The sequence below is a fragment of the Oryzias melastigma genome, linkage group LG17 (assembly GCF_002922805.2).
Source record: "Oryzias melastigma strain HK-1 linkage group LG17, ASM292280v2, whole genome shotgun sequence".
NCBI classification, from domain to species: Eukaryota; Metazoa; Chordata; class Actinopteri; order Beloniformes; family Adrianichthyidae; genus Oryzias; species Oryzias melastigma.
The window spans coordinates 17,819,413-17,841,397 of NC_050528.1; the positions used below are offsets into that span (position 1 = coordinate 17,819,413).

Genomic DNA, 21,985 nt, shown 5'->3' on the forward strand with positions numbered 1-21,985 from the left:
TTGACAACATATTGTTTTATAGAGTAAAATAATGAAAGTTATTAAAGGTTTAAGTTGATTTATTCTAGAATAATATTCTTGTCTTTTCATTATTCATAATTATGTTAAAAGTTACAATTTAAGTTTTAAGAATTGTGATTCTAGCTTTTGGATTACATTGATATTTACTAAGATTTTTTTTAGACTATTTTGTAGTTTAGCTAATATTTCAGCTGCAAGGTAGAAGTTTTGGCTAACCCCATTTTTAAAAAAAATAGTTTTTAAGCTAATATTTTAGCATTTTCGGATATTAACTTAAGTGATTTCAGCTATCAACTTTAAGTGTTTTTTAAGCTATCAATTTCAGCATCTTCAGCTATCAGTACTTGCATCTTAAATGGCCAAATTCAGCTTCCAGCATTCACACTAGCATTATAGTAGGTAATGCTATATATCTAGGTAATAATTATGTTAAAAACTTTTAGTTTTAAAATTAAAAAAATGCTTTTAGAGTGTTCAATAAATGTTTATCCTGTTCAGCCCTTGACTTAAGGTGTTTTTGATTTTGGCCCCTTGTGTGATTGAGTTCGGCACCCCTGATCTAAACAAACAAGGGCTTCATGTCTCCGTAAGTCAATACGCTGACGTAAACACTGCGTGCTGCTGACATCTGTAAGTACTTGGGATGAAATCTCAAGTTTATTCTGAAAAACAGCAACAGTCAGCAAAGCTGTGGTTCTTTGAGCCTAAACGGAACCTGGACTGTAACTGGTCCAGAGGACTGCTGTGGTTCATTGTGGTGGTTATCAGGAAGTCACATCTTAGCAGAAATCTTCCAGACATTTTTCTTTCTTTCAAATCACTGTCAATTATTGGCTTTACATCTTTTGTCTCTTTATTATGAACACCAATGCAGTTTTTGGAAATCGACACATTTTAAACTCTAAACATTTATACACTTAAGCGTTTTGACTTTTTTTAGTGGACTTTCCACATGTGGTTCCCAACCCAATACAGGGTTAAACTAACTCCAGGGTGCGATTTAACATTTCACTGTAAAACTGCAAGAGTCATTCTTTCACGGTCTACTGAAGCCACTGTGGCCCCCCCTCTCCTCACAGCTCCTAAAATGAGCCGCCATGTCTGGTGTTCACTGCCAACAACAGAGCTCACTTTAAAAGTTATCCTCAGGAAGTGCAGCAAACAGCCTAATGCTTTGTGTTGCCCTGATAATATGTGCATGCTTGAACAGAGCACTTCATGTTATTTGTCCCTGAAGATTAAGAAACAGAACGTTGTATTCAGCCAACAAGGCTTTTTCCTGAGCTCCACCTAGAGCGTATTGGTTGTTACCAAAGCTAAGCCACTCCTCTGCTGAATGGGGATGTAGATCTAGTGATAAAACTGACATTCCAGGGAAATGGTCACACCTATCTCAATTTATAACTTGTACATCAATCGCTATAGTTAGATGCAAGTGAAGGAAAATCATACTTTTAATAGAGAACAAACTAGTCTGTTAAAGCATAAAAGAAAGACGCTATCTCAGCAACCCAGCAGCTTTTTTTAACAGACAAACATCCAGGAGCAACAAAACAAAGTTCATCATTAGTTTCTGGTATTAAAATAAGATGAACCCTTTAACACCCAAGCTCCAGTGTTTCTATTCTTTGGTATGCTTTAACTCTTCAACCGTGAACAGGATCATTCCAGTAGATTCTGAAGGAGAAAAGCGGCTCGAGCTGCTTTTCTCCTTCAGAATCTACTGGAATGATCCTGTTCACGGTTGAAGAGTAAAGCTTTCGTGTTTAAGCATCACAGGCGACACCTCAAGTGTTAAAGGGTTAAATCAAATGAGGTTGACAATCGTCGACTAGTCAAATAGTTGTGGCAGGCCTAGAATGTAAACAGGTGAGCTGGTTAAATTTGGTTTAAAGGGGCCCACAGAGGAAAAGAAAGGGCTGCCGCTTCCAAACAAAGTACCTTAGGGCTTTTTTTTCTTCCAGCTGAAGCACTAATGGGTTTGTGACGCAGCATAGTAACCCGAGACGCTGCAGTAACATCCTGTGTGCAACTCAGTGTGCACGTGAGCTAGACAAATATAGAACACACAGCAGTCTGGAATCGTATTTTATTGTCCCATAAATCTGTGAACCTTGAGCACAGAGGTGGTACAGATACTCTGAAGAACACTCAAAGAACCAAGGCAGGTTTTACTGTGCTCTTTCAATCAGATTCAGACATATGCAAAGTATTAAAGCACAAAATCCCACCTACTGAGATCCCTTTAGGAGTCGGGCTGCTCACTGCATAGGTGATCAGAAAAGAAGATTCAATATGTCTTTATATTTTTACTTGGGTGAAATGGTACAGGCCATCTTCAGCTGATAATTCTGGTTCTCGATCTTCATCTAAATCATTTACAACATCTCCTGTTTTCTTTTGAACATTTAACCAAAAAAAAGGGTTGCATTGAATCAGTCTCTACAATGGACTGTATGAAAACAAAAAGCACACAGGAAAATGTCTCATTCATTTTTGGCGCTTTGGTAGTGAAAGTCATTTAAAAACAGTAGCAGCAGTTAAGGCAAAACATTTTTTGTAGTTCCATTTATACCTGAGCACTAAGGTGATGAGAAGTCTAATACACCGTCAGCGGCACAAACGAGTGGTCTGAACAAAACGGCGAAATAGCTTTTCTCTCCATTTGACTTTATGAAGCAGTACACTAGCAAAAAGCCGACATGCATTTAAAAAAAACGATCTAAATCTATTCCGCTATAATCTATTCCGCTATAATAATCAGGAAATCCTGCTAACAACACATTAAAATAATCAAAATGTTTTTTTTTCTTGCTTGTTAAAAACAAAGTTCTCGTTTGGTTTGTCGTCATGTTACATTCTGGGCTATAAGCCGCTGGTGAAGGACACGTTAGTCTCTCGGCTGATGGTCTCCTTCACTTCCACAGGCAGAGTGTCAAACAGGTGGTCCTCCACTATAAGGCCGTTTTTGTGCAACAGGCGGCAGCTTCCCAGCTGGGCCGGGAGTCTCTCCAGACAGTTTCCCCGCAGCTCCAGCTGAGTGAGCTGGACCAGCTGGCCCACCGCTTCAGGGATGGTGGTCAGCCCGTTGTGCCCCAGACACAGCACCTTCAGCTTGGTGCACCTGAACAGAGGCTTGGGCAGCAGCTCCAGCTTGTTGGAGTTGATGGCCAGGTGCTGCAGGTTGGGGAGCAGCCCCACGTCTGGAGGAAGGATGGTGATGGAGTTGTGGCTTACATCCAAGTGTCGCAGTTTGGGCAGGGTGAACAGGGCTGGGGGCAGGGCCTCCAGCTTGTTGTGAGAGAGGTACAGAGACTCCAGGGATTTGATCTGGCCGATGGATGCTGGAATATTGATGATTTTATTGTGCCAAAGCTTCAGGCACGTCAGCCTCTTCAGGTGCTGGAAACTAATGATCTCCTCTATGGTTCTGATGTTGTTGGACTTCAGGTCGAGCTCCTGCAGATTGGTTAAACTGAACACGGCGTGGGGGATTCGCTCCAGCTCGCAGCTGTACAGCTCCAGCTCCATCAAGCTGGTCATCTTCTTTAAACTGTTCAGTACCAGCAGCTTGGTCCCATCATTGTGAACCGCTAAACGGATCAGGTGCGGGGAAAGCTCTGTGATGTTTGTGGGCATTTTTGTAAGGTTGCTCTTCAGGCACAATGTCTTTAAATGCCTCAAATCTCGCATGGACTCTAGTCCGATCATTTTGTTGTTCTCAGAGTTCAAGTTTCCAGTTAAGTTGAGCTCCCTCAGACTCCTCAGCAGATACACCCATGGAGGGATCTCGGCTACGTCGGTAAACTTAACGTGAAGGCAGCGCAGATGATCTCGAAGGAAAGCAAAAGCTGTCTGATCCACCTTGGCCGGACAGTGGCAGAGATGAAGCTCCCGCAGGGTGGTCATCTGGGAGACCTTTGGTGAGAACCTCACCTCTGGAATCAGCTCAAGCTTCAGCACCTCCAGGTCAGTCAGGTCAAACACTGCATTTGGGAGACCAGAGAGCATGAAGAGATGCAACTCCTGTTGGTCTTGTGCATTACGAAAGACCAGCTGCCTCAGCTTCTCAAAGGTCCACTCGTGATTGAGGCTGATCTCCCTCAGCTTGTTTTCACTGACCTCTGACAAAAAGACACCAAAACGCTTGGAATGAAGCTGATCGTACTGGTCGACCATGTGCAGAAGAAAGGCAAAGTCATTCTTGACATCAGGAATGTCGCTAAAGCTGCTCTCCTCCCTGACCTTCTCAAAAGAGTATTCCTTTAGAGGCCGTCGAAACACCCAGTACAGAGAGTAGAGGCAGGTCATTCCATAGATCAGAATCAGAGCCACGTAGGTGATGAGCAGCTTCCTCAGCATGTAGGCCATGTTGTGCGTACAGAAGAAAGTCTTGTACCCTGTTAGTTGTTTGATGTCAGGTTCACAAACGTGGTGAAATTTGATTTCGGCCAAAAAGGTGGAAGTGTACGACAAAATCAAGATGAACTTGACAGTTTTGACAGCAGTCTGAGCAACATAGAGCTTGTAGATGAAGTCGCTGTCCTCCACATGGACTCTGAATTTTCTCACCTTCTCAAAGAGGGCTTTGGCCTGCTCCCCATCCTTCTTGTCCAGGATGGTCATGCTGCTTGGCACTTCTGCAACAGGCTTGTCTGCAGAAATTTTGACCCCGAGCATGGGCGTGGACTGGCTGGGACTGGTGCTTTCATTGTTTTCCTCCAAAGACATTTGGTGTGGAGTCGAGGAGGCTCCGGTCAGCCTCTGCTTGTGCTCCTCCGAGTCCTCGCAAGCCGTTTCAGACAACGCCTTGGTCGTCCACGGCGACTCAAAACAGCGACCCAGAATGGAAACAAAATGCTCAATCTTTGAACTGGTTTTGGGGTATTTGAACCAGAAATTGCTACTGACCATGAGAATGAGGGTGTGGATGAGTGTGAGGTATGGGAAGTATTTGGAGTACCAAGGCAAGGCAACATGGTAGCACATTTGGTTGATAAAGACATACTGTTGAAAGTCCAGGTTGGTCTTGATACCTGTTGGTGGAGGTTGATTTGAATATTTTTCTGCCTCAGCAGAAGTTTGTAGAACCGAGTGAATCTCATTAACAGCCTCGTTGGTGAGATCCTTGGAGACCCGTGGGCCAGTGGTTGCGATGGGTTCACCAGTGGGTGTCGGTGACACAGCCTTCCCAGTGCACCTCTGGGGGAAGGAGTTTGCTTTAGCTCCTGAGATGTCCTCTGGCTGTCCCAAACATGGAAGACAGGACACTTGATCCTTGGAGATCTGCATGGTCGTACCAAATATAGCCAGCATGAGCATGACCAACCCCAGGTAGTCCATGAAGACGTCCCACCATGGTTTTAGGATGCGATACGTGGGCTTGATGTCGTTCAGGGATGCAACTTCAGTGAGGGTGAACATTGCTGCAACAAACAGAAGAGTTCTTATTTTAGAGAGCAAAACAAATCTTATGCTTACCTTACAGAAAAAAGCATCAGTCACCCACAGGAAGTTGGTTCTTCTCTGATCAATAAAGTGTTGCTGGAGGAAAGTTTGTGGATTTTATCAAATTAATTATTAATTTTTATTCTCATCATTTAATGCGAGGTGATGTCACCACTAAAATGCCTTTACTCCATTGCTTTAAATCCAGTCCTAGACTAACTTCTTCTGTTTCCTATTTTTTTGTTTTGCTTGAGTGTAGAGCTTCCACAAATGATTATTTTTAAGTTGATGAATCACCGATTATTTTTTTCTGATTAGTCAACTACTCTGGTCATGTGCAAAGTGGAAGTAAAGCACAAATCTTAACCATCATTAGCTTTAAAATAACTAAATAAAGACAATGAAGATGATAGTTTATTAAACTTGTATTGAATCGTGAAGCACCTGTCCTTCATTAGTTTCTGGTATCAAAACAAGATTAACCCTTTAACACCGGAGCTCAAGTGTTTCTGTTCTTTGACCCGGATACTCGTTACTGTAACTTTTCAACCGTTAACAGGATAATTCCAAAACTCTACTGGAATTATCCTGTTAACGGTTGAAATGTTACTGTATCCTTCAGGTGTTAAATCAAATGAGGTCAGCATCTGAAACAAGGAACTATTTTTCACTAAAGATCAAGTTTTGGTCTCATCGTTTCAAATATAACTAGAAAAGTTGCATTACCTGCGATAACGCTGGTGTGAATGCTTTTCGCTCAAAGTACTCACATTAAGTATTCTAATGAAGAGATTTGCTGAAAATGCAAAAGCCATTTGCAAAATGTTAAATTTGCTTAAAGATTGGAAATTTTGTCAAAGAACTTTTGAAGTGCGCTAAAGTTGAGAAAAAAAAAAATTCTGAAAAATTTGTAATAAAGTTGATTAAAAATCCCTAATAGATGACAATTTTGCAAAAATATTTAGTGTGTTACTTAAATATGAGCTAAACTCAAAATTTGTCCAAGAGCTACCTCGATGCTTAAATAGTAATTAAACTCCAAAATAGGCTAAAATTCTTCAGTAAACTAAATTAGTCAAAAACGTTGGCATGTTGCTAAAACAGAAGCAAAACTAAATGAAAGCCCATTAAAAACCTCAATAGATAACAAGTTAGCAAACAAACGTTAGCATGTTGCTAAAGTAGAAGCTTACCCTAAATTAAGTTGTAAAAAAAACTTATGCAAGTGAGCAGAACTTTATTCTCAGTTTATAAACGTAAAAAAAGCTCTAGCTAGTTTGACTTTGTAAACTAGAAGCTTCACTGACACGAAGACTTGTTTACTTCCGGCGACAGTAGCGCCGCTCTTTCCGTTTTTAGTTCATAAACTTAAAATCCAGCATTCTGCATTTCAGAGCAAAAAATAAATCATCCCCGGAAAATATTTTACTACACTTGACTCTACTATATTAATAAAGATCGCGAATCAGCGATCTAGGATGTCGCAAATATACATACTGAAATTTTCAGAAACAAATCACGAGTATCCGAGCACCCGGATACTCGTTACAGCCCTAATTCCTACTGCACACCAGTATGTTTACATTGAAAGTGTCAACAGTTATTGTGCTAAATTTAAGAAGGATTTATTATTGTTCTATCACACCAGGCTTAGAAGGAGCAAACTGAAAGGTTTTTTTTTTCATCCTTACTTGCCTGTTAGCAAACAAAAAAATATGTTTTTCCTGGTTTTTGTATAGTAAAACCAAAATATAGAACCAAAACCCTGACTAAAAAGGTCAAGCTTTGAACCAAACGTGGGGAAAGTGAATTGTTGCAGACCCTAACAATGGCAGCTGGTTCTTAGGGAACACCAGTTGGTAGAGAAAAGTGTGTCCTCCTGAAATGACATTCCTCTCAGCCTCAGTGATCCTGACAGTGTGATCGAACAGGTAAGAGGGCAGCTGGTTCACCTTCAACCTCACATGCAGCCAGGGGGAGGGGCTTCACCTGTGTGTAGTCCAGAGGAATCCTGCATTCCCAATGAACTATGGAACCGCCTTTCAAACCCGTCATTTGAGATGGTAGAATGTTAAAAACTCCCACATCTCACTTCATACCGAGAGGCCCTCTGGTGCTCACCTTTACAGGTACAATGACCATTGTGAACAACTAACGAAGGTTAAAGACAGCAGAGCTGGAATTGATTTTTTGCAGAGTACAAATCTCGCACCAAAAGAAACATATAAACCCTCTTTATCCCTTCAACCTGAGTAACCTTTGGTGAAACAACAAGAGGAGTTCATCGGGAACATTGAGGATTATAATCCCTCTTTGAGCAAATGGAGACGACAGATCCTGCTGGAGCCAGACCAGGATCGGGTCACTAAAGCACCGTGGATTCTCTGCAGAGGCCTCAGCTCAACAGGCTGTAAATGTGTAACTGAGAAAACTGCTGAGCTTCGCTTGCTGCGCTGCACGGAGGTCTCACTTTCTGCCACTTTTAAACCTCAGACGCTTCATTTACTTCTTGCTGCTGTTGGAGCACAACACCACTGCACGAGTCTGGACACGTTCCTCTGTGTGCAGAGGACACAATACGAGGAGGGGTGTCAAACTCAATCACATAAGGGGCCAAAATCCAAAACACACCATAGGTTGCAGGAAGAACAGGATAAACATTTATTAAACACTCAAAAACAACTTTTTTGAACATTATAGCTGTAATTTTTTTACATAATTATGAACTAGATAGAAAACATTACCTGCGATAATGCTAGTGTGAATGGTGTAAGCTAAATTTGGCCGCTGAAGATTCTAGTGATGATAGCTGAAGATATTGAAAATTGATAGCTAAAAACGCTGAAGCTAAAAGCTGAAAACGCTAAAGCTGATGGCTAAAAACGCTGAAGCTAATGGCTGGCTAAACTGTTAGCCAAGTCCCAAATTAGCCTAAAAAAAAAAAAAAACACACACACACACTGAGGTTAGCCAAAACAGCCAACATGTACCTGAAAAAAATAGTTCAACTTCAAAATAGCCCAAATAACTTTTTAAAAAGCCTAAATTAGCCAAAACAGCTAGCATGTAGCTGAAATGTTAGCTAAACTCCAAAATAGCCTAAAACAAATCTTAGTAAATGTCAAAATAGTCCAAAAAGCTAGCATATTGCCAATTTTTAAAACTGCAACTTTTTAATATAATTATTAATAATAAAAAGGCAGGAATATTATTCCAGAATAAATCAACTTAAATAACTTTCAATATTTTACTCTTCATAAAAATATATTTTGTCAAAATTATACAAGTTAGAAATAAGCGCAAAATAGCATTGGACCATAAATAACAACAAAATAAGATGATCTGGAGGGCCGGATAGAATAACCCGGAGGACCGGATGAAACATGAACCATTCAGCGCGTAGAATGCTTGGGAGAAACCACAGGTTCAGGAAAACATGTCAAACCAAAACAATTTACAGAAATGAATGAATAACCAAAGATTTCTGAAAGTGTAACAGACGGTTTGAGGTGACAGCCACCAACCTGCACTGATTTCACCCTCACAGAAACGCCACAGGCAGAACAGCGCCTCCTTGTGTTCACCCGCAGTAAATGCACTGTGTGAACTTCACAGCAGGCTTTGAGTCGCTGTTCTCCAAGGACCGAGTAAACCTCATATTAACGAAGACGCCGGAAAGGGGCGGAGTCTCAGCCACTCGAAAAAGTTGTAGGTTCACGCTCAGTGATGCTCCCACGTGACCGCGGGGTGAAAAAGTCTCAAATGAAGTTAAAGTGGGGTGTAAATGAGAGGAAAACAGCCTTTGTGGTTAAACTTACCTGACAAAAGCACGGAGGTTTCGGGTTAGACTTTAAAGAGGAACTACAGGGATTTCATGAGTTAGTTTTTGCTCAACCACTGAGGTTTTTTTCAGTTAATGGGTCAGGTGACCTTTAGAAACATGAAAATCAGCATCAATTCAAAGAAAAATATGTTCACTTGGCAAAACAGAATTTATAAACAAGCGGGAGAAAATGCTTTAAACCTTATTTGTAATAAATAATTTATATATACAGGTTTCCATGAATTGAGCCTACATGAATACTTACTGCCAGAGTGGGGTTATCTCGGTGCAGCTGCTGTTTCCTCCCCCCGCATGCCACTTTCTCATCAGGTGCGTCTTCAACCTAATTTGTCGGCGCCTTTGAACCTGGGGAAGCCAAGCTCGGGAACGCGCGTCTCTGTGGGGGGAACGCTCGTGGTCGCGCGGCTTTCCGGGCGGCTCCCCTCATACCTGAGTCCGCGCGCGGGACTGTGACGGCAGGTAGACTTCCATCCTGAGGAGAGTGCTTGTGAGAGCAGACAGAACCAACATGGAGCCGCGCAGCCTGCTGCTGTGGGAGTCCAGCACGGCGCCGCTCATTGGATGAGGACGGAGGCACTTCCTGTAGACGCCCGCTGCTCGTTTATATGCTGCTGCGTTCATGGTCGGCTTGGAAAAATTGACATCTTTGAATTTCACATGTAACTGTCGAATCCCTGAAAAAAATGTGGAATATTGAATATTATTGACATCTTACCAACTTGAGGAAAGAAAAAAACTTTTTTTTCTTCAGAGACGTAATAAAACAAGGAGTGCTGGCATCACCCGTGAACACAAAATCTTTAACAAACTGTAACTTTTCAACCTTTCACACAATAATTCGACGAGCCGCTTTTCTCCTTCAGAATCTACTGAAATTATCGTGTTAACAATTACAAAATTACAGTAAATAAAAGAACATAAACACTGGAGCTCCAATGTTAAAGGGTTAATCTACATTTATTCCAAGAAAATCTATTGAAAAACGTTTTTAAGGGCAAAGTGTTAACACTCACAGTTTTACCTTAATTCCTGTGTAATTTCAAACATAATTTTACATCAACCTGTAGCCACTGATAAACTCCACTAGAGCCTTGCCCAAAGGCAAATCCCGCTGGTCATTTTCCCACTCACTGGAATGCTCCACTAGTGCAATCACAATAGTCACTGCATTTGAATTTATGAGTTGTTTCTGGATGCTATTAACTAAAGGAAACATGTACAAAACCAATAAGAACAAAGGCAAAACAAAAGCAAATTTCCATCTAAATTTCTTATTTCCAATGGTACCTGAATGCAACATAATCTTGTGAGACTTGCATGTAATAATTTAAGCTGAGTCATGAAGGCTTGTGTCTCTCTGTTAGTCTTTCCATGTGTCTAGCTGTGTCTGAAGATAACCGGCAGCCCTTCCTGGACCAGCCTGATGCTGCACTGCTGGGTGGAGGAAGTGTCAGTTGCAGTCAATCCATACAGGTTTCAACCGGTCTCGGCCTGCTGGCTGCTGCCAGCCTGTTTCCACTCAGACTGGCTCTGCACAGTGAAAGATGGAGAAAAGAACATGGAGAAAAGAGGGGACAAAACCATCTAAAAATAACTATCAGGATCACAGACAAAATAATAACACAGATTATTGTTTTTTGTTTTTTGTTTTTTTGCTAGTTGTGTGAATGTTTAGTAAGCATTCACACTTTAGTGATGTTCTTTCTGCACGTTTTTCGGCACATATAACTAATGTGATTTCAGCAATCTTGGTATCACAACATTCCGCTCGTTTAGGACATAACTGCTTGAATTTTTGGTTTTCATAAACTTTATAGTTTGTGAAATATTGAGCAAAATATGCCCTAAAGGAAATGAAGAAGAAAGTCTTCAAATATCAACATTTTAAGTATAAGTATAAATATATTCATGGACTATGTTTTCATCTTTTAGAAATGTAAAAAAAAAATGAAATTTACTTTATATTTTAGCAACATGCTAAGGGTTTTGGCTAATTTGTGTTTTTAGGCTGATTTATGTAATATTTAAGCAACGAGCTAGCTTTTTTTTTTACTAATTTGGCATCTACTGAGGTTTTTTGGGCTAATTTAGAGTTTAGATAATATTTAAGCAACATGCTAACATTTTTGGCTACTTTTTTATCTACTGAGGTTTTTATAGGCTGATTTAGAGTTTACCTTCTGTTTTAGCAACTTGCTCTCGATTTTGATTAATTTAGTTTGCTGTGAAATTTTAGTCTATTTTAGAGTTTAGCTAGTATTTAAGCAACAAGCTAGCTTTTTTTGGCTAGTTTGGCATTTACTAAGGTTTTTTTGGGCTAATTTGGAGCTCAGCTAATATTATAGGAACATGCTAACGTTTTTGACTAATTTAGTTTACTGATGAGTTTAGGCTACTTTGGAGTTCAGCTTAAGCAACAAGATATCTTTTTTGGCTCATTTGAAATCTTTTAAGGTTTTTTGGGCTAATTTGGTGTTTAGCAGCACACTAAATATTTTTTGCAAAATTGGAATGTTTTAAGGGCTTTTTATAAGCAATTTTACTAGAATTTGTTTTAGAAATTTCCAGTCTTACAGCAAATTGAACATTTTGCAAATAGCTTTTGGATTTTCAGCAAATCCCTGCAGCATTTAAAGTAAATTTTGTCACCATTTTCAGCAAAAAGCTTCAGGATCTAGTATTCATAGGAGCATTATTGCAGGTAATGCAACTTTTCTAGTTTTATATGCATTGCAGAAGTGACAAACATTGCATGAGTAAGACACATTTATGTAGCAAGAATGTTTACTCACAGCTGGGTGTCATCTTCTTCCATGTGATCCTTCAAGGCATGGTTTCAGGCAAGTACGCTATTTAAACAGAAAAACTGTTCGTGGAAATGAATAGTCTCTCTGGCGACAAATGATCAATTAATCTCAGACATAAACAAAGGAGGTGGGAATGCTGCTTGTAATTTATGAATTGGTGGGTTTAAAGGTTTTCATGTGGTGCAATGGCACACTCGTATTTAGGAAGAAGAGGTACATGTGAGGTATGTGGTTTAATGCTTAATCACTGTGGGGTTTCCTGTCTGGGTTGGCCTTTAAATGAAAGCGGCTGAAATGATCCTGGCAACCAGTTTACTGAGTTATCCCATGAGACGCTGTTGTAAATTACCCAGCACAAACCTCACCTTTAAGCTCGCTCTGTCTCTGCACTTACTAAAGCGCTGCATGTGTGGTCTTGTGGTAGGCAGAAGGAATGCATGAGGTTTGCTTCATTAAGAAATCAAATAATAGCAAAAGGGTTAAACAAAATGAGCTTAGGTGTCGTGCTGCCTTCAGGAAATGATTACGAGTTCTAAAGAAAGAAAAAAAAACTCAAGAAAATTTTGTTTTACTTTGGTCTGCTCGTTGAGGATGTTCCAACCCTCATGTAGGGGCATGTTTTCAAAAACAAGCAAAGATACTGCAGGAATGTTTTACTTTCTCAGAATTCTTAGATTGCATCACTTCTAATAAAAAAAAAAAAGCAAGCTATAAATGTCTGCTTGGCTCTGTTGATGCCATGTGTAACAATAATCCATGACTTACTGATTCAAAAACTTGACATCAGAGGGTACAGTTCAAATTCAATTGATTCAATAAATGGTGTCTGTGCACAGTTCTGTCCGGTAAAAGGAGAACACAGTCTTCTTCTGAAAACAGCGAGCTTGGGAAAACAGGGAAGTAAATAAGTAGCTTTCTGTTATAGCTCCATCTACTGTTGCACATGATGATGTTCAAGTAATGCTGAACTTTAGCTTCAGGTCAATTGGAGGAGGAAAACAAGTGTCAGTGCTTTCAATGGTGATGACGGATAGAGGCAACTTTTAATATAATGATGGCTTGTGGGTCAGGGGTTTATGTAAGTACCTCCTTATGAAATTTTTGTGTTTTCAAAGCGTTCCCAGTGGTCTTTTAATTATGATTTTAATTTTTTGCCAAAATAATAACAAAAAAACCCCAAAACAAAACAAAAAAACGGTTGTTTTCTATCATAGGTTAATTGGTGACTCTAAATTGCTCCTAGGTGTGAATGTCAGAGTGTGTGTGATTGAGGCCCTGCGACAGACTGGCGACCTGTCCAGGGTGAACCCCACCTTCGCCCATCAGTAGCCGGGTCAGGCTCCGGCACCCCCGCGACCCCAAAAGGGACAAAGCGGTCAGGAAAATGGATGGATGGATGGATGGGTTGTTTTCTAGGACAAAGTTTCTGTAGGTGTTCATTTGCGTCTAAATTGTTGGCTGTACTGATGACGCAGAGTAATCCTTCCTCTATTTCCCATCATCCATCTGTCTACACTTTCTCACTCACAGCCCCTCACATTCCCCCTTTTTGTTTTTTTTTACCCAGTTTCCAGCTCAGACGAGGAAAACAAACACGTTCATGGATCTCTTTGTCTGCAAGTGGATGCTTAGGAACGGACGAAGCTTATGGCCCATCCAGCATATTCTCCACGCCACAAAGACCCTCCTTTCAAACTGCTTTTTTACCTCTCTTGATTCACAACAGTTTAAATAAACACATTCTCCCAAATGCAATTTTGAGCTTGATTTTCTTGATTTGTCCTCCATCATAAAAAAATGCTACAAGAACATGTTAAAAATACCGAAAGCATTCCAATAACAATTGTGTCTTTGGTGTTTTTAACATGTTTTAGTAGCATTATAATAATGTAGGACGTATATTAAATAATTTAAGGTTAAGATGGCGTTTCTGAGTATTTTTTTTTATTCAAACTGCGATGAATCAGAGTTTTATAAAATGTCAGGTTTGTGAAGCAGCAGCTGACATGATTGGGTCACAAGCTTCCTGCTCCGCTCCATTCTGATCATCCACTGTCAGACATATACAGACGTGGACAAAAGTGTTGGTACCCCTCAGTTAAAGAAGGACAAACCCACAATTCTCACTGAAATCACTCAAAACTTACAAAAGTAACAATAAATAAAACACCTGTGATGTCAATTAAAGGACACACCTGAGTTAATCATGTCACTCTGGTCAAATAGTTTTCAATCTTTCATTGAGGTTCCATCATTTTTGTCCAGGCCTGTTTCATTAGTTTGTTTTTTTAAATAATTATGTTCATCAACAATTCAAAATTGATGGCTGATTTTGATTGTTAATTTTCAAAAAAAAAATTGTAAGTTTCAAGTGATTTCAGTGAGAATTGTGGGTTTGTCCTTCTTTAACTGAGGGGTACCAACACTTTTGTCCACCATTGTAGATCCATGAACGTCTTTGTTTTCCTTGTCTGTGCTGGAATCTGGATATAAACTGTAAAGCTGGGTAGAAATGATATTGCTCACCATTTTTTTTTTGTTTCCCAGCCAGCAAAGCCAAGTGAGCCCCATTTGGTTCAAAAGTGGGGCAGAAAATGTGAGCCCTAATTGGGGTTGTCCACAGTTTCTGTGGTGACCCCACCTGTATTTGCCCACATTAGCCTAAGTGGGCACTCAATGGGTTGGCTCGCTACACTAGCCAGCCGCCTGACAGACGACAGATCGATACAGCGGAGCTCACTAGCTTGCTACACCGGAGCTCGCTAGCTCAGTTTATCACAGCTCGCTACAATGGAGCTTGCTACAGCAGAGCTGGCTATTTTGATACAGTGGAGCTGGCTATCGCAATACAGTGGAGCTTGCTAGCTCGATACAACGTAGCTTGCTACAGTGGAGCTCACTGCAGCGGAGCTGACTATCTCGATACACCGGAGCTGACTATCTCGATACAGCAGCAGTGCTAGCTAGCTTGATACAGCGGTGCTCGCTAGCTTGGTACACCGGAGCTTGCTAGCTTGATACAGCGGAACTCGCTAGCTTGATACAGCGGAGCTCGCGAGCTCAGTACAGCACAGCTCGCTACAATGGAGCTCGCTACAGCAGAGCTGGCTATTGCGATACAGCGGAGCTTGCTAGCTCGATACAACGTAGCTAGCTACGGTGGAGCTCACTGCAGCAGAACTGACTATTTCGATACAGCGGAACTTGCTAGCTCGATACACCGGAGCTGACTATCTCGATACAGCGGAGCTGACTATCTCGATACAGCGGAGCTGACTATCTCGATACAACGGAGCTGACTATCTCGATACAGCGGAGCTGACTATCTCGATACAGCAGTGCTCGCTATCTTGGTACACCGGAGCTTGCTAGCTTGATACAGCGGCGCTCGCTTGCTTGATACAGCGGAGCTTGCTAGTGTGCTACGCCGTCCACCTGTAGGCTGGATAGCATAGCGAGCTAACCCACTAAATCCCGACTTAAGCCCATGTGGGCAAACGCAGGTGGGGCCACCACGGAAACTGTGGACAAACCCAATTTGGCCCCACATTTTCTGCCCACTTTTAAACCAAATGGGGCCTACTCGGCCTTGTTGCTGGCTGGGCTGTTTGTTATTTTGCTCGGGCTTGTGTGGTGTTGTAAACTAATGACAGAGAGTGTAAGCAAGGGCATGCTGCCAACTTCTGCGCCAACAGTCCAACCAACAATCCAAGATGAGCATTTGCTTTTCTGACGATCTCATGCCGCTCTGCAGAAAATATGTCTTGGAAAAATAAAACTGCCTTTTTTAAAATTTAGCTAAAACTGCATTATCATAACTAAGAGAGCGCTGGGAATGCTTTTACAACAGAAAAAATATGGTTAGCAATTATGATTAGAGTGAAACTTTCACTTCATGTTTAAAAAAATCCTCTCTTAAAAATGAATAACAAACAAAGATGCAATGTATAGACAAAAATACACACTAAAACACACTGATACACATCTATCCTCAAAAGCACACACTCAGGTTTGAACAACTATGCCTGTTTAAATATTTTTTTAAAACATAGTATAAACCCAAGTTTAACCATGACTAGTTATCCCCGACCTTAACCAAACCTCATTCACAAGTTAACTGTTTAACCAGCCAGGGGCCAAAGTTTCCCCTCATGATTGATCAGGTCTCTAAAGGTCTCTGCGGGGTCAACAGATCCCTGAGAAAATTCCTGAAAATGTTGACACCACTGACTGCATTTTCTCTAGATACAGTTAATGGTTGAAACACAAGAACGTGTGTTATTTATGAACTCAAGAATGAAAACTAAGAAAACTCTGTCAAATTTGTAAATCGCTGGGGTATTGGGGTCTCAAATGAAAAAAGGGACAAGATTGCTTTTTTTTAATTTGCATTTTTTATTAAAACATTCAGCACATTAAAATTTTCAAAACAAATGGCGTTGTACAATCTTACGAGGACAGGATTACTTTTTCACTCACGGTAACGGGGTATTTTGACATTTCTGAACTAATTTGGTCTACTTGACTTTCCGTAGCTGGTCACGTGACCCAAATAATCTATAAATACATGGGGTGAAGCATCCGTTTATTTCCGCTGGAAGAGAGCGTAGGAAGATGGCGTCGACTAGTCGGTAAGTTGAAGCTTCTACTAACCGTTTAAAGCCCGGTTTTCTTGGTTAACGAGTCTCAAAATCTGTCGTGGTAAACACCACCGCTGCCGATAGTTGACTGAGTCGGCAGTAGAAAGTCCTGGGTTCTTTTTTTCTTCTTCTTCTCCTCGGGGAGGGCTCGGTCTTTTGTGCTCCATGACAGCTCGTTAGCTGGCGCGCGGAGGCTGCCAGAAATCCCGTGTTTTTGTCGTTTCTCTGACATCTGAATGTTGACCTGTTAGCGGCTGTGGATCACTCCGTGAAAACGCGCACGTCTGTGCATTTATCCTGGACTTTAAACTCGTTTACTCGAGGAAAGTTGAAGCAAGTGTAAAATTGGTGTTTCCCATAAATCGAAGCGCTATGTTTTGGTGGGTAGATCGAGGACACAAATGTGCAGCCATTAGGCCCAGTCAGAAACGGGAGTGATAAACACCGTAAACCATCGTCGTCACTTGAAAGTAAATATTTGTTAATCCTATAAAGATGCAGATGTTGTGCCAAGATACGTTACTCTTCCCAGAATGTGTTTCCCCTGTTGCAGACATCGTTGATTTCTTTGGTAACACTCTTATTTTGTCCTAAAAAAAAGTAAAAAAAGAAGGTAGATGATTGTAATACTTGCATTTTCCCCCACATATTCTATGTAAAAGGATGAAAGCTTTATATGAAAAAAAACCTTTGACTAATTAAGGATAAGAAACGACATTTATGAAAGTGACTTTGTCTACGGCCATGAATTAAATAATTGTTTTTAGTAGGGCTGCCACGATTAGTCGATTTATCGACGACTAACCAACTCTTAAAATAGTTGACAACTAATTTAATAGTCGATTAGTCGTTACTTTATATTCTATGGAGTCAGTGTAGTAAAATTGAACAAAGTTGCAAACTTTCAGCACCAAAAAATGTACTTTTTTTATTATTTGAGTCAGTGAGAGCAAAACTTGTGAAAAATAGTTCCTTGTTTCAGATGCCGACCTCATTAGAGAGATCAGGAATATACTTTCCATCAAACTTGTTTTGACAGGTGACCTTTGACCCTATGTACCCTTCAATTCAATTCAATTTTATTTATATTGCCCAAAATCACAAAGGAAAATTGCTTCATTGGGCTTCATGCAGGTAATTTTACAGATGCAGATTATTTATAAAATTGATATTGAATGGTTTCGTCATGTTGAAGAGCGTGGCACCTTTCAAAATGTGTTTGATGGATGGTGTAGGGTCAAAGGTCACCTGTCAAAATAAGTTTGATAGAAAGTATATTCCTGATCTCTCTCGTATGATTTAATGTTGTTTTAACCCAGAAACTAATGAAGGACAGAGGCTGCACGATTCATAAAAGTTTAATAAACTCTCATCTTCATTGTTTTTATGTTTAGTTAGTTTAAAGCTAATGATGGTTAAGATTTGTGCTTTACATCCACTTTGTGTATGACCCGATTTGTCAACTTATCAGAAAAAATAATCAGTGATTAGTCAACTGACAAAGTAATCGTTTTTGGCTGTTCTATTCTCTTTTAACGTTGTTATCATTTGTGTTTTGGTTGTGCAGTGGAGAAGCTCTAAGTCTGCCCAGAGTCACATGTCCCAACCACCCCGATGCCATCCTGGTGGAGGACTACCGAGCAGGGGACATGATTTGCCCCGAGTGTGGTCTTGTTGTTGGTGAGTGTCTATATCAGGGGTGTCAAACTCAGTCGTACAAGGGGCCAAAATCCAAAACACACCTTAGGTCGCTGGCCAAACAGGACAAAAATTAATATTAAACACTCTAAAACAAAATTTTTAACTTTAAAACCGTAACTTTTTAACATAATTATGAACTAGATATATAACACTACCTGCGATAATGCTAGTGTGAATGTTGTAAGCTGAATTGTATGGAGAGAAATAAGTATCACCCCAATTTATGAATGCGTAATTCTTGATTTGTGTGCAACTTTGGATTTGTTATTAAGTATTCTTGATTTGTAACTCATATAATACGTTATATGCATAAGTAAAAAAAAAATAGGAATTTAAAAAAATAAATTTTATACATGCACAAATTAAAATTACAACAGCTTGAAACTAATTACTCACACAAATCTTAAAAAATTACGCACAAATCACTTGTTACGTACACACAAAACCTCAGTTACGCACGATGCATTCGTAAGTGATGCGTTTAAATACTGCTAGAATTCTCGTTCATCAGAGTTTTCTTATTAGCCGTTTTAAACTTAGATTGTAAATAATATGCGGTGAAACTTGACATTGACTTGCTTAAACAGATATTCTCGATAATTAATATAAAAAAACTCTAAGCATTTTTAAAACACTTATGCCTTTTAAAATAAAAATATCTCCCAGAACTGATGGGATTTCAAAAATGTCAAGTTTCACCAGATAAAATTCACAATCTAAGTTCAAAAAGGCTGATAAGAAAACTGATGAACCAGCATTCTAGTAGTATTCAAACGCATCACTCATGGACGAATCAGTGAGACGTGAAATAAGTCTCACCATAAATTCATGTGTAACTGAGGTTTTTGTGTGTGTGTAGCAAGTGTATTTGTGCGTAATTTTTAAAGAGTTGTGTGTGTATTTAGTTCCAAGCTTTAGTAATGTTAATTTGTGGATGTGTATATTGTACTTTGTATTTCTTTAAATTTTGTAAATTTTTTACCTATGCGCAAAACATATTATATGAGTTACAAATTAAAAATTACGCACCCACAAATCGGAGGGAGTCTATTTCCTCTCCATAGAATTTGTCCCCTGAAGATGCTAATGCTGATAGCTGAAGATACTAAAAGTTAATAGCTGAAAACGCTGAAGCTGATATCTGTAAATGCTGAAGCTGATATCCAGCTAAAATATTAGCTAAATCCTAAATTATCCTAAAAAGTTAAAAACAAAAAAACTTAGGTTGGCCAAAGCAGCTAGCATGAAGCTGAAAAAAATGGCTAAACTTCAAAACAGCCTAAAAAAACAGAAAAAAGCCTAAATTAGCCTAAAGAGTAAGCATGTTGCAAAAATAGCCTAAAAATCTTAATAAACGCCAAAATAGTCCAAAAAGCTATCAGAATGCCAAGTTTGCAAACTTTAAAACTGTAACTTTTTAACATAATTATGAATAATAAACAGACAGGAATATTATTTCAGAAAAAAATCAACTTAATCCTTAAATTACTTTAAATATTTTACTCTCCAAAAAAATATATTTTGTCAAAATTTTACAGTCTAGAAATAAGCGCAAGATAACATCGAGGCATTAATAACAATAAATTAAAATATTTGGAGGGCCGGATATAATTACCCAGAGGGCCGGATCCGGCCCCCGGGCCTCGACTTTGACACATGTGGTTTACATAACAAATCTGTACTACTTTTGTTGGCGGTAGGATTAGTTATCAAACTGTGTGGAAGGCAATGTGAAAACCTGTAGTAACTTGTTTTAATATAAAAGTAAACATATGAAAGTCGTGTCTGGATGCTGAACAGTTGTGCGTGACCCTGCCTCCTCCACACAGTCAGACAGTTCACCTGTACTTTGGTGACATTTTCCTTCTAATGGTGTCACCTGTGAAGTAAAAACAGTGGAGGCAGCAGGCGCTCTTAAGCAGGACAGGTAAACAGCAGAGGAAAAGAGAAACGTTTAAAACCTCAAACAACACAGCTCCAGGAGTTTGATCTGTAACGATCAGTTTCCATTTTCTTTATCTGATTTGACTTATTTTAATGTTAAATGGCGTACTTTATATTGCACTTTTCTACCTTTCTTAAAGTCTCAAGGTGCTTTACAGTCACAGACATGTTTGATCATTCACACACTGGTGGTGGCTCCACTGCTGAACACTGGCGCCAACCTCCCATCAGAGGCAATTTGGGGTTTCAGTGTCTCACCCAAGGACACTTCCACACATGCAAGATGGCGCCAGAATCAATCAGTAGCCGGAAGTTGTTACAGCGTAAGCAGAAATTTCCTAAACTTTAGGAAATCCTTTTAAAATTATATTTTAGAACCTTTTCAGAACTATCAGCTTTTAAGCTTTTAAATGCAAATATTTTGTCTAGAAGTTTATTGAATTACACACTCATAGTAAAGAGGAGTGTTTCCTTCAGAAACGTCAGTGTTCACACAAGAACTAAAAGCACAATCGGAACATTCAAATCACTAATTCAACTGAAAAATGACAATAGAATTGTTTTCAAATCACTTAGAAAGAGTCAAGCGTGCCATGAAAGGAGCGTTCCACCCGGCCTGTCTAACGTCATTCTCTGGCTGTTCACACTTCCTGTCCTCAGGTGATCGGGTCATTGACGTGGGTTCAGAGTGGAGAACCTTCTCCAACGAGAAAGCTCAGAAAGATCCATCCAGAGTGGGAGACGCTCAGAATCCTTTGCTCAACGGAGGAGATCTAACTACTATGATCGGGAAGGTGAGCCGGCGGTTCTGTTATTTGCTGTAAAGACTAGGGCTGTAACGAGTATCCGGGTGCTCGGGTACTCGCGATTTGCTCCCGAAAATTCGAGTACGGATATTCGTCCAAGATCGCTGATTCAGGATCTACATAAATGTTGTAAATTGTAGTAAAATAAGATCATAATATAATCTGGGGACGATGTATTTTTGCTCTGAAATGCAGATTAATGTAGAATTGTAAGTTTATAAACTAAAACAAAGCCGAAAGAGTCGCGGTACTGCTACTGGCAGTAAGCATATCTTTGTGGTGGTGAAGCTTCCGGTTTTCAAAGTAAAATTAGCGAGAGCTTTTTTCCGTTCAAAAGCTGAGACTGAAGTTCCGCTCACAGGCATAACTTCTGAAAAAATGAATTGGCATTAACATCGGAGCTTTAGCTCCAGTGTTTAATTTCTTTTCGTTATGGTAACTCTTCAACATTTGACGCAATTAACGAAACTCCAGCTTATTCTGAAGAAACGCAGCCTCGAGCTGCTGAAAGGGGATGTAAACAACGCGAATCAGCTGATTCTGCTGCTGCTGCTGCAAAAAAAAAATTTTCATGTGGGCTCTGCACCAATATGTGATAGAACGTAAAATATTGAAGAACTTTGAGGATCGAAAACTGTGGAGAACCTTCTCAGGTTTTGCTGTTAAATGATCTAAAACAGCAGTGATTTTTATCCTTTTATGTTGTTTTACTGCTGAACCAGAAGATTGACCAAAAAAAGTTTAAAATGAAAAACAACATTTATTTTTATCTGA

General features: G+C 39.8%; 2 protein-coding genes across 4 annotated transcripts; one reads left to right on the top strand and one right to left on the bottom strand.

The window, feature by feature from the left end:
* Positions 1-2,095: 2,095 nt before the first annotated feature.
* lrrc8da (leucine rich repeat containing 8 VRAC subunit Da) lies at positions 2,096-9,948 on the bottom strand. 3 transcript variants are annotated; one of them, XM_036216198.1, is made up of 3 exons: positions 9,558-9,948; positions 9,288-9,399; positions 2,096-5,447 (listed from the first exon to the last, which is right to left on the bottom strand). In XM_036216198.1, exon 3 carries the CDS (start codon positions 5,443-5,445, stop codon positions 2,887-2,889), a length of 2,559 nt encoding a protein of 852 aa, XP_036072091.1. In that variant the 5' UTR covers positions 5,446-5,447; positions 9,288-9,399; positions 9,558-9,948; the 3' UTR covers positions 2,096-2,886. The 3 variants fall into 3 exon arrangements, with proteins under 3 accessions (XP_036072091.1, XP_024119376.1, XP_024119378.1); XM_024263608.2 differs by lacking the exon at positions 9,288-9,399 and having other exon boundaries at positions 9,558-9,947; XM_024263610.2 differs by lacking the exons at positions 9,288-9,399; positions 9,558-9,948 and adding an exon at positions 8,994-9,115.
* Positions 9,949-16,622: 6,674 nt separating this feature from the next.
* On the top strand, positions 16,623-21,199 carry gtf2b (general transcription factor IIB; the record flags this gene model as incomplete). Its single annotated transcript, XM_024263614.2, is given in 3 exon segments — positions 16,623-16,751; positions 18,328-18,440; positions 21,066-21,199. Coding segments are annotated over 3 exon segments (264 nt in total), but the record flags the coding sequence as incomplete, so codon positions are not given.
* Between the last annotated feature and the right edge of the window lie 786 nt (positions 21,200-21,985).

What these genes read in the sequence shown, in the direction of transcription:
- lrrc8da (XM_036216198.1), bottom strand. Translation starts at nt 5,445, where the DNA reads ATGTTCACCCTCACTGAAGTTGCATCCCTGAACGACATCAAGCCCACG.